The sequence below is a fragment of the Gavialis gangeticus genome, unplaced genomic scaffold (genome assembly GCF_001723915.1).
Source record: "Gavialis gangeticus isolate Ggan-Ray unplaced genomic scaffold, GavGan_comp1, whole genome shotgun sequence".
Taxonomy (NCBI): Eukaryota; Metazoa; Chordata; order Crocodylia; family Gavialidae; genus Gavialis; species Gavialis gangeticus.
Window position 1 is genome coordinate 8,534,561 of NW_017729019.1, and position 12,018 is coordinate 8,546,578.

At 50.7% G+C, this 12,018-nt stretch overlaps 1 protein-coding gene across 1 annotated transcript; it reads right to left on the reverse strand.

The window, feature by feature from the left end:
- Positions 1-3,777: 3,777 nt before the first annotated feature.
- Positions 3,778-11,629, reverse strand: CTSE (cathepsin E). Its single transcript, XM_019514001.1, has 9 exons — positions 11,566-11,629; positions 10,308-10,464; positions 9,473-9,590; positions 8,139-8,257; positions 7,266-7,465; positions 6,927-7,049; positions 5,339-5,480; positions 4,682-4,780; positions 3,778-4,192 (listed from the first exon to the last, which is right to left on the reverse strand). Exons 1-9 carry the CDS (start codon positions 11,619-11,621, stop codon positions 4,028-4,030), a joined length of 1,179 nt encoding a protein of 392 aa, XP_019369546.1. The 5' UTR covers positions 11,622-11,629; the 3' UTR covers positions 3,778-4,027.
- Positions 11,630-12,018: the final 389 nt, after the last annotated feature.

Sequence of the window (12,018 nt, forward strand, 5' to 3'; positions counted from 1 at the left end):
ATCCTGCCAAAATCCTGTGGTGCCTGCCAGGCTGGCAGCCAGCCATCAGGACAAGCAGCTGCATGCAAGAGCAGAGTTTGCTTCTGAGTTCTGCTCGGGGTCCTCCCGTCTGAGCTCACATGGGGTTTCCTGTAGCATGGGCCTGCTTTGCTGTGTGCTGCCTTCCTCTGGTTTTTTCCAGTGCGTAGGTTTGTTGTGCTGCCTTGTGCTCTGGCGGTGGGTTTGGAAGCTGGCTTCTGGCAACAGCATCTCATTGAGTCATGGCCCGGCTTAGAGAGGCCCTGTATTTCTGAGTTTTGAGTGAGTTTTGATCATCTGAGAGAAATGTATCATTAGCAATATTGCCAACCCCAGTGTGTCGAAGCTCATGAGACAACCGCTAAAAAATCAAGAGATTTGGAACATAAATTATGAGATGCTATTTTTGAAGTATGTGTGTGTGGGGAGGAGGGGTTATTTGTGAAGGTGTGGGGGGCAGTGGGTGTGTGCATGGGGTTGGAGCTTGGGGAGGGGGAGTCCATGCACACCCTGGCAGGATGCGGGGTACTGTGTGTCAGGAGTGAGGGGCAGCGGCAGGGTTGCGGGGGCTGTGACTTGGGAGTGATGGGCAGATGCGCACACACATGCACACACACAGACAGCCACTCAAGTCTCTGTTGCGTGACTCGCCCTAGCCTCAGGGCCCCGCTCACCCCCTCCCTGTGGGGGCCTCAGTCTGCCCCTTCTCCTCCACAGGCTTACCGCTTGGTTCTATCTACATGCGCAAGAAGAAAAAATCCCAAGATTTGATCTCTCTATCAGGAAATAATGAGTCAGAGTTAATTTAACTTGGAAATCAGGAGTCTCATGATTTTTTTGCATGAGAGTTGACATTACTGCATTAGCACAATCAAGGTGGGGGGAAAAAGCTCTGTGTTTGCATGGGTCACTCATAGATATCTCTGGGCATTGCTGGTCTGGATCTACACCCTCTCTTGTTCTAACAGCAGACATAATACCATCCTCCTGCTGGGCCTGATCCAGTGCCACTGAAACCAGCAGGCTTTGGACCAGGGTACCCCATTCACTTCTAGAGAGCTTGGCAACCTGATTTGCAGTTGGGGTTCCTTCATAACCTAGCTGCTACTTCCAGCTGCTGCTCCAGCTTCAAAGCAGCGCAGCCAGAGCTGAACAGTGATGGTTCTAGCGGTCTTGCCTGTTTCTCAACATCTGTCTGCGCCACTCCACTCAACACAAGTGCTTTTCCCCTCCTCCTCTGGAGATTGCTTCAGCATGATTCATTTGCAGGAGCCTCTTGCCCCAATACAGCAGCCTGGGTTGGCAGGTTTGGTATCTGTTCTGTTTATTAGACATGGGAACTGAACCTCTAAAGCCCTAGGGGTGTGAGACTTGGAAATCGGGAGTCCTAACCGCAGACACATGAGAGGAGATGGATGACGGAGTGGCACTAGTTCAGTTCTCTGTTCTGTCATAGACTCTTCTCTCTAAAAAGGAGGTTGCAGCACTGCTGTCCTTTGCAGGGATGTTGGAAAGAAAAACGCGTCAAAAACAGTTCTGCTGCAGCACTGCAGTGATGGAGACCGTGGAGTTACCCATCATAGGAAGCCCTGTTCCCTGTGAGCTTTTGGACAGTTTCCAAAAGGTTGTGATAACCTTAGTGCCAGTGGATGTATAGTGTTTTAACCCACAGGAGCCGGGGGTTTTAAAGTTGCTTTGGGCTTATTTCTAATTCTGCTGAAACAGAGAGTTTCACTGCTGAGTCCAGTTGGACCAGAGGGAAACCAACACTGACTGAATTGGAGAAATGCCAGCATATCTCACTTGTCTCCACTGAGGTCAGGTCTGGATGATGTAGTGGTTCAATGGCACTGGAGAAATAATAAAAATATTTCTGTCTGGCTAATTTCTCCAGGGAAAAAAATAATGAATTATTACATTCTCTCTACACAGTGGAAGCCTCTTTGCACGGGATGTTCATTGCTCCTGGGGCAAAACACTAAGGATTGAACTGCGGTTCCCGGCAGGAACTGTACTGTTTGGCCTTCAGAGAGCTTTACCATCTGGAAGAGTGTGAATCTTCCAGAGAGTAAGTGGTCTTCCCTGTGGACTTCTCACTCATCTTTAAACAGGGTACAGGTTTCTCAGTACTGCATGTAGGGTTACTAGATTGTCTGGATAGTCCTTGCTCACCTACAGCATCAGATAAGCAAGGCAGCGGGAAACCCTCCCTGTGGCACGCCACAGATGCTAAAAGCTGAAATAGGGAGGACCTTTCAAGTACTGCCTTTTGTTGTTTGGGGTGGGTCAAGTCTGACAAGTCCTATTTGGGGAAGAAAGAAGTCAAGAGTTAACTAACCAGGATTCAGAACTGGCAAGCTTACAAGAGACTTTGCCTGGCAACCCCAGGCACCTTATCTGAATGAAGGGTCATTAGCTGGGGGTCAGTTGAAAGAGTTAATGATGATGGAAACAAAACCAAATGGGTTTATCAGCAACGCTAACAATGCATAAGATAGGCACGGCTTTCCATCTTGTTTCCATGTATGTGCACTGTGTGTGAGCCGCAGAGTTTGCATCTGGCTTCAGATGTTTATAGAGCTGCAGAGCGCTTAGATTGGGGCGGCTGAGTCTGCAGAGGGTTGCAGCATTTGGATCTAAATTGTTGGTCCAGGTTCTTCAGTATCATCAGACTTGTCTGAGTCCATCACCCATTTCAGGAGGCATTACCATGGGTCCTATTAACTGTATCCTTTTGCACTGGCTGGCAGCTAGAGGGGTTTGTTCCAACGTTCATATGAATATCTCAGCAAAAGGACACGGCAAAAATAACCTTTTTGCATGCTTCTCCTTTTCTACGGCCGTGTTTGCTGACTGCCTTGTGTTTCTCAAGATGCATCATGTGTGGACTATTGGTTCATCTAAAAGAACCTGGTAAGGCTTATACTCACTGTTTTGAAGTCACATGCTGTGGCCATCCTAATGACTCATGGGTATGGGGGCAGGCTGTATTTGGGCACACGCTGCTCTTGAGAAGGAACTCCACTCAGGTCAGACCTTTTACAGAGCTCTGCCTGCCCCTGCTGCTCTGTGCTGCCAGGTCGTTTGATGGTCCACCTTCCCAGCAGTGCCAAATGCAAATGGAAGTGTCTTCTTTGCCTAGTATCACCCTGTGGGCACCTTCTACCCATGTGTCTTGGTAGCTAACCCAGAACTCAGAATGAAACTCCCTGGAAATCACCAGCTGGTGAGGCACCTTGGTAAGCATAGTACAACGCAGTTTCACTACAAGTGCGTCCTTCTGTTACCTTCATGTTCACCAACCTGGGCAAGATCTGCTGGAACATTGGGTTATCCTGACCAACTTTCCATATCACTTCTCCTTCAAACGCGGTGGGAGTTAAGAACCCAGGTCCTGTTAATTTTCAGCAGGATACTAGTTAAGTACTTGTGGAAATAGCCTAAAGACCACCATGCGGTACAATTAAAAGGCTGACGCTTCGGTTAAAATACTGCCTCAAGTGACAACATTGGCCACTACACCCTTTTTTTTGCACAATTCACAGAAAAAATGTTGGTAATGCAGAGACTGGGGCATTACTGTATGCATAAATACAAGGATTTTAATTCATCAGGGTCTGTGGCAAAGGTAATGCTCACATGTACCATTCAACCCAGCTAGGCCTGCCATGTTTTCCATAGAGACCCCCTATCTAATTCATTTTATTTATTGCAACTTTAACCATGAAATGGAAATCTGTTTTTTATTGAATGAAAATCTGCATCAAGTGTTAAAAAAAAAGAATCTGTAAACTGGTTTTAACAAAGTCATTTTTACCATGGTCATGAACATGCCTCTGAAGAGACCTTACATTTCCATAGTGCTGTTCAGCCTAGGTCTTGAGGCTTTATCATAGCCCCGTTTTACCGGTGAGAAAACTGAGACAAAGAAAGACGAAGTGACTTGCCCAAAGTCACACAGGAAGTTGGTGGCAGAGGTCTGCTCTGCTTGCCATCTGACAACACTGCCTTAAGGGACAGCAGGGGACAGCCCAACTCTGTTATTCCCACGGTCGAAGACAGTGTAAAACTGGCGAATGAAAACATCGCCTAGGATCCAGAGCGGCCCAGCTGGGGGTTGGATGTTCATGCCCTGGAAGCCGCTGGTACAGAAGGCCATGCCATCGCTGTACTCCTAGAGGGAAGAGGATTGTAAAGATGAAAACAAATTTTGCAGCAGTCTACTCACCTTTCCTGGAGGAAACAGCTCCTTTACCAAGGCGTCTTAGCCAGGGGACTGAAAGCCCTTTACAAAGGGCAAAGTCACAGAGAGAAGCAACTTGCCCAGAGACCGAGCAGGGCAGTGGAGAGACTGGAAAGAAAATACAGGCCAGTGCTCCTTACTGTCAGGCTGGTGCTCTGGCCACTGACAACACTCCCCCGAAGGCTGGGAATAGAACGCAGGACTCCAGGCTCCCAGTCTCCTGCTTCAGCTGTGCAACTACTCCCACTACTATTGTGCCTTTCCCCTCTGAGCTGAATCAGTAGTGGGTCCTGTGATCTTCAAAACTGGGACTTATGAGGGGGAGCTCCCTTGTTCCTGCCAGCTTCTAGCCCTCTAAAGTCACCCTTGGCTGTTCCTCTCATAGGAAAAGGTGGTGTCATGCTGCTGGCAGTCCTGTACCATGAGGGTGTAGGCCTCAGCGCTGAGCGTGTAAGGGAGCCCATTGATGGTGAAGGTGACGTCAGGCATGATGTTCAGGTTGTTGCAATCCACAGCATACTGCAGAAAATAGAGGGGACAAAGGTTGGCTGATGACAGGCAGCAGGGACCATGCACCTGCTCTCTGGGCTATGAAGGCTGGGAAGCCATGGTTTAGACAGATGAACATGTAGAGCAGTTCCTGTCCCAGTTAGCTGAGCTGGGGAGCTTGTGCCTTGACTGGCAGATGTATGGGACAGAGAGGGGGAGGGTCATGATTCTCACTGGAGGTGGATGCCAGAGGCTGCCACCTTGTACAGAAGGAGCCCTCTAACTCCCTGCAGGGAAAAAGGATGCAGCCTGCGTTCATGCTGGGCAAAAAAGGACACTAGTAAATGCAGGACAGGGAGTGACTGAGGCAGGTGGAAGTCTGTCCCTGCACACAGGGCTCCTTCCAGGTGAAGCACACAGCAGCGAGCCCGAGACAGGCTCAGCCAGCACGTGACAGATGCAAGCTAGGACTGCAGCACTGAACTACCAGCAGCGCAGCCCTCTGGGGATGTACCCTGTGGGGAAGTCTGCCGTGGGCAGACAGGGATTCCCGCAGCTCTGCCCACCCCAGCCACGTGCCAGACTCACCTCTCCATCCACAGGTGTAGCACTAATGGCATTTTGTATTTGTTTTATGTCACTGGGAGGCCCTGTGATGAGGGAGGTCCCGGTGTCCATGATAGCCTGGCATCCTTCTGCACATAACACAACTGAGTTGAACACCTGGATGCTGGGGAGGGAAACAGAGCGAGCAGTGGAGAATGGGCCTGCAGGGAACGTGCTCCTCTCCCCGGTGACTCCTGCTGATTTGCACGTTAGGATCTGAGCTCTTCTGACAGTCTGGTCTGGAATTGTGTTAAAAGTGCCCCCAGAAGGCGGAAGCACCATTTTTACCCACTTAAAAATAAGTTTCTGTATTTGGGGGTCTTTATGCTGCCCCCTCCCTATGGTCTCTGAGTTCCTCTCTCCATGCTCAGAAGCAGGGAAGGATTATTGCCCACACCTTGTAGATGGAGGGAAGTTAGTCAGATGGGCGGACCAGAGCCAGATGCTGGCCAAAACTGAGAAGTGTAAAGTGCTCCACCGGGGAAGGAAAAATCTGCAACAAACCTACAGGGTTGGTGGTGCTACGCTAGCTAGCACCATGTCTGAAAGGAGCCTAGGGGTCATAACTGACCATAAAATGAATATGAGCCACCAGTGTGCTGCTACAGTTAAGTTAGCAGAGCAGACAACTTGCTGGCATGTATCAACTGATGCATCTCAAGCAAAGCTAAGGAAGTTATTCTTCTGCTTTACTTGGCACTGGTGAGGCCACAGCTGGAGGACTGCATCCAGTTCTGGGCACCACACTTCAGGAAGGATGTGGAGAAACTTGAGAGAGCCCAGAGAAGAGCCACACGTACGATTAGAGGCCTGACGAGCAAGCCATATGAGGAAAGGCTGACAGATATGGGACTGTTCAGCCTAGAAGAGAGAAGACTTTGGGGAGATTTGGTGGCAGCTTACAAATATATCTGGAGGGAGCATCAGGGACAAGGCGAGCAACTATTCACCAAAGTGCCCCAGGGGGAAACCAGGAACAGAGGTCATAAACTCCTAGAAGAAGGTTTCAGACTGGACGTAAGGAAAAACTTCTTCATGATTCATGTGACCAGACTCTGGAATAGACTACCAGTGAGGGTGGTGCAGGCACCTACCCTGGAGATCAAAAGGAAACTGGACGCACACCTTGCTGGGGTTATTTGACCCCAGCAGTCTTTCCTGCCCAGAGCAGGGGACTGGACCCGATGAGCTCACGATGAGCTCACCTTCCAGTCCTAAACTTCTGTGTGTGAATCTGTGTGAACTGCAGCACAGGGTTGTCCAAGGTCACCACCAGACTGCAGCAAAGCGGTGATTGCTCTCCCCAGCCTCCTTCCTTCCTATTCAAGAACCAGGACAGGCAGGTGGTTTGGGGGCATGGTTTTTTGTTTTGTTCTTTTTCAACTGGAAGCCTTCCGCCATGGATAAACGAGGGCAGGGAGCTCCATGCTGTGTAGACTGCGTGCTAAGCGCCAAGTGCATCTCAGTTGCTGCTGTGGTGAAATGGCGTGGTTCTGTGGTTTCTCCAAGTTGCCCCTCCCGGCCTCACTGCCAGCTGGCATTGTGGGCACCTCCCCACATAGGCACTTACTTGTCCAGTTGGATCTGCCAGTATCCTTGTTTTGTGACTGGCACCCAGCTCAGAGTCCCGCTGAAATGGGAAGGATCAAAGCCGCCGAATAGCAGCTCTCCTCCTGCAGAGGACTCGGGGTTCCTGTTGAGGAGAAGAAGTGGATATGTCTGAGATTTCCTTCTTATTGCTTTCCAGGCAGTCTTTTAAAAGACAGTCCCTCCCCCAGGAGCGTTCGGTCTCGGGAAATAACTCAGCTCTCATTTCAGTAGCTGCCTTGCAGGCCTATCCACCTCCCAGTTTCCCTGAGAGCAGAGCCAAACGCTATGGGTATGACACTCGGAGCAGTCATATTCTCACCTGCTCAAGTAGACTGAGAATACAGGCAGCTCCACCAGGTTTTGTGCCATCATGTTGTCAAACACGGGGGTCACCCCATCCACAGCCAGTGATGGATAGGCCAACCCAAGAATCCCATCAAACTCAGCATCCACAAAGGTGCTGCCTGGCTCACTGACACTCTCTGCAAACTGCTGATTGACTACAGTGATGCCTTCAACCTAAAAGGGGGGTGAATAAGAGCTGCTTATTTCTTCAGCAAGCTGAGCAGGTGGCTATTTATGGTATCACAGCACAAAAGAAGCCAGGGAGACAGCTTTTCTCCTGGAGGCCAAGTGAGGCTCTGAAGTCACGATGCCATGAAAGAATGGGAGGGGAAAACTGTCAAGCCTTCTGGTAGTGATCTGCAGAGCCACTTCACTGATTCCCCTTGCTAACTAGACCAGGAAGGTCTCATTGGCTCCATGCACAGACACATGGCCCAAAATATACTTTGCATCAAGAAAGAGTAAGGGAGAAGGACAAGAGCTTCTGCAGGAAGAAATCCTAACCAGACCCTTCTGAGGGAGATGTGTCTCAATGACCATGTCTGATTAGAGGTCTGCTTTAGGACTCTATTATTTTCCTGCAGTGGGCTAGCTATAGGACAGCACATGTCCTCATTGGCTGCCCTGGGAGAGAAGGGGTTTAATGCTTTGCAACACTGGGCTCCTGCTTTCCTAGAGACAGCTGAGCCATCATGGTGCCACAGTGGGAGGGGTGCTCAGGTGCTCACCTACCTCTCCCTCTGTGGTGGGTTATGCCCTGCAGTCTCCATGCAGGATTGAAGAGGAAGCCTGAGCAGAACCTCCCAAAGAAAATTCAAAATCCAAAATAAACCCAAGCTCCACTCACGGTTACTTGATCAGAGCCGATGATTCCCGTCAAGCTGCCAGTCCCATACTGAATTGAGAAGGGAGTCCCCACCTCGTTATACGTGCTGGAGTTGGAGGGGTGAAACCTGGCATGCTCAGCTGAAGGGAAAGAGGATGCCACTGTTATTGCTGTGTTAATATTTGCATTATGGTTGAATCTGAGAGCCCTTCTCACAAGAACCCAGCGCGTCGAGGGTGTAGTTGAATTTACCTGGTGCAATGAGATAGTTAGGCTAGCTTGTAAGTAAAGGAGCTACTCCAGGACATGTGGGTACTTAGAGAGGGGCTTTTTGGTTTTTTTGTTCCCTTTAATAAGTGGTACTGCTTATCCCTGCCCTCATGTCAGGAGTCACAGTCTGTCTTAAACCTGAGAAACCCCTTCCTGTTCCAAGCATAAAGTTGGAGTAATAGGAATCGTGGTTTCCAGCTCGCATAGACGGCAATCGCTGCACCCTTCTCAGCCTCTTTTCAGTGCTCTGCACTGTACAGTACTGAATGCACAAAGGCTGATGCTTTCAAATGTGTTCATTTATACTGGGTGCCTCTCACTCTGGGTGCTACATCTGTCACATGGAAGCCCAGCAGTGAGTGTTGCTTGCCCATTTGGGAGCCTTCGCCGAGGGCTTGTTTGCTTAGATGAAGCCGACCGAAACGCCCTCATAAAAGCTTCCCTGTGCACTAACCGATCCGTTGCCCAATAACCAATGCCCGCTCCTCCAGTAAGGGTACAGCGCTGCACGCTGCTGTGCAGCGGCCACATTCTTTAGGAGCCCGAAGGCTGATCAGACCGGTCCTGACAGGCTGCAGCACCACTTCCCCAGGCATCACGACCTCTATTACTAAGAAAACCCTGGTAGTTCTGCCCGGAACAAGGACCACGCTTGCTGGTAATTTAAAGTGCTGGGCCTGCTGCCCAGGACTCGCCCTACAATCTCTATAACCCCTAAGTTTGCAGGAATGTTGCCTAGCACCCTCGATGCAATCTCTGTTGCACAGATCAGCGAAACCATGGAGAAGAATTCGGAGCAAACCCACAGCAGGTGCTACATGGTGCGTCCAATTCGGGTTACGTCTGCTTTCCCTACGTGGTAAATGTTTGGCTTCGGAGCCTCTCTGACATTTTCCTGCGCTTGCCTAGGAGGGGCTCAGCTCAGCCAGTCAGTTTGAAATGAAGAGGAAAATATCGATGACGGTTGTGGGGCTGGATTGTCCTTTCATTCCGACTGGTCTGACTCCATTGACTTCCCTGGGTTTTCAGTCCTGCCTCTATACGCTGCCCAGGGAGCCTTCGGGCCCTGAGGCACTTCTGCTTACCGCAGGCTGGGCTGACGCAGTAGATGGAAGGGACCCAGAGGTTGGAGGAGCCTGTGTCGAAGAGCACGGTGAAATTCTGAGGAGGGCTCCCGATAGAAATCTGTCCGAAGTATTCCACCTAGCCAAAGAGCAAAGGACAGCTGTGGTCAGGCATTGGCACTGCAGGAAACCTCAGCAGAACCAGACAAATAGGGAGACTGTGCCAAGCTTAAAGGGAATAGGTACAGGAGGAGCAGCTGCAGTGGACATGGTGTTGTTCTTGGAACAGCTGGCGCTGTGTGGATATTTGATCTGTCGCTGCAGAGCTGGGCCTCCAGACCAGACCTTGCACGATGGAGTCTATGCAATGGGCTGGGCCAGCCCTTGGGTCCGGGGAACTCTCCCAGGCTCTGGGCACATTTGGCTGTCCTAACCTCATGCCTTAGGCACTTCTCTGAGGATGTGCCTGGGTTTTAGGTGGGAAGGGTCATCTGCCTTTTGGATCTAGCGTCCTGTTGCTAGCTCCAGGCTCAAAACACTAAGAGAGTGAGAGGGATGTCTGTACATCTGCGTGCGTGCGCGAAATGGAGCCCTTTGTCTATTGGATCAACGCGGCATTCAGCAGGACAAAAGGACAGCGAGAAGTAGGGCAGGCAGATAACTGTGGCACAGCATCTCACTGCTGTGGCTGCTCATTCTCTCTTTCACACTAGCTGCAGCTGGGGGTCAGCACTCGGGACCTTCCAGGCTGCTCGAGCAAAAGAGTGCACTGTCCCTGCCTCCGCCACGGCTCTCGCCTGCTTTGTGCACAGCTGTGTTCCCCCGTGGTACCTCGTAGCCCTTCCACAAGACTCACGTCCAAGTAGTTGATAAGGGGCTCATTGGCTTCCTGGAAAACTGAACAGTCCTCGGTGTACTGGATCATGTCCAGCTTGTGGGCCTTCCAGAAGTCGGACAGCTGTCTACGGTCCCGCAGGATCTTCCGCAGGGACTTGTGTCTCCTCAGGGGCACCCTAGGGAAAAAAAAGCATCCTCCCAGTAAGTGAGGTCCTGAGCAGTAGGAACTAGAAAACTGGAAGAACAGCAGTGGGTGCTGAGAGGGACACGCTGCCCTGGTACATGGGATGGGTATCACTATCACCAGCTTTGATGTTTTTCCAACCTCTCCCAACCTGCTGGCTTGTGCAGCATCAAGATGATGTCCCCTGTCTTCATGAAGAAAGTCAGGACAGAGATTGGAGGTGGAAATCCCAGTCTGTTTGCCTGCTGACTGCAGTGGCTGTGACCTGATAATGATTCTGTTGCACCTCCCTGGCCCTGCTCCACCTAGGTCCTCAAAGGGGTTGAGAACTGCATTGATGCTGGCTCCCACCCTCACCCGAGCAGGCAGAGCTGTCCCTGCTGTTGCCAGGCACAGAGGCAAAGAGACTGGCTCAGCAGGTGATGCACACAGGAATAAAATCTAGAGCCAGACAAGCTGCAATGGAGAGTAATATAGACAGAAACCAAGGAAACTAAAGGCATCTCAATGGATATCGCTTGCAAGATGAGCAGAAATAGAGGTGGTCTCACTTATAAGTTGAGCTGAGAGCAAGCGTGAGTACAGAGGGAGGCTCTTTCAGCTCGCTTCTTCCTCCCCTTTCTCACTCTTCCTGGCATCTCCCTTTCCTCCAGCTGCACCATGCATGATTTACCCCAGCCTAGATGCCCTTCTACCTGCCAACAGGTAACTCATATTGCCTCAGATGTCCCATCCAAAGTTCCCCACCTCCTCTTCTTGCTGTATCCATCCCTGGAGTTATCTCAGAGGATGTTGGGGCAAGGAACCAGCCACCAGGAAGATATTTTTGGTAGAAGTAAAAGCACCTTGGCTCCTTGCAACACTGGGTCTGACTGGCCTTCTCACTCAGCCCATTGAGCCCATCAGATGGAAATTTCCCATGCAGAATGTCAGGGGCACCTGTCTCTCCTGAAAGGCTGAGCATGTGGGCCTGGCTGTTGATCATTTTAACGCTCTCTAGTGCTATAGTTCACTGGTCCTTGGGAACGAGCCTTTGGTAAACGCTGGACCTACCAGTGCCTGAGTGCCTGGAGAGCTAAGGAAACCTCCTTACCTTTGCAACCCACTAGCCAGCCAAAGGCAAAACATCAGAAGAATCAGCCGCTGCATTCTGGAGGCTCAGGTCCGATGCTTCCTCCAAGCTGCTTTCTCTAACTGGTGAGAACAGAACAAATGCTTTGCTCTTATACCATCAAGCGCCACCCAGCCCTGCTGTATTCCAGCCCTGCGATAAGGCTCCCTTAATGTCAACACTGAGCCTTTGCAATGGAAATGAATCACTGGTCACCTCCTCCATCCTCCTGGCGAGTGCTGAAATGCAAATGGGCAGGTAGTTCCCTTGGGTGGGACAGGTTTTTGCCCAGAAGTAGTAAGGCCCATCCAAGGCGTCCTGGAGTTTCCCTGGAATCCTTCCATTGCTGGCAAGTGGGAATAGAGTCCCTGCATTTAAGACGTAGTTGCAGTTCCAGAGACTGGGTTTTTACATGCCTGGCGTTGGGGAGGTTGA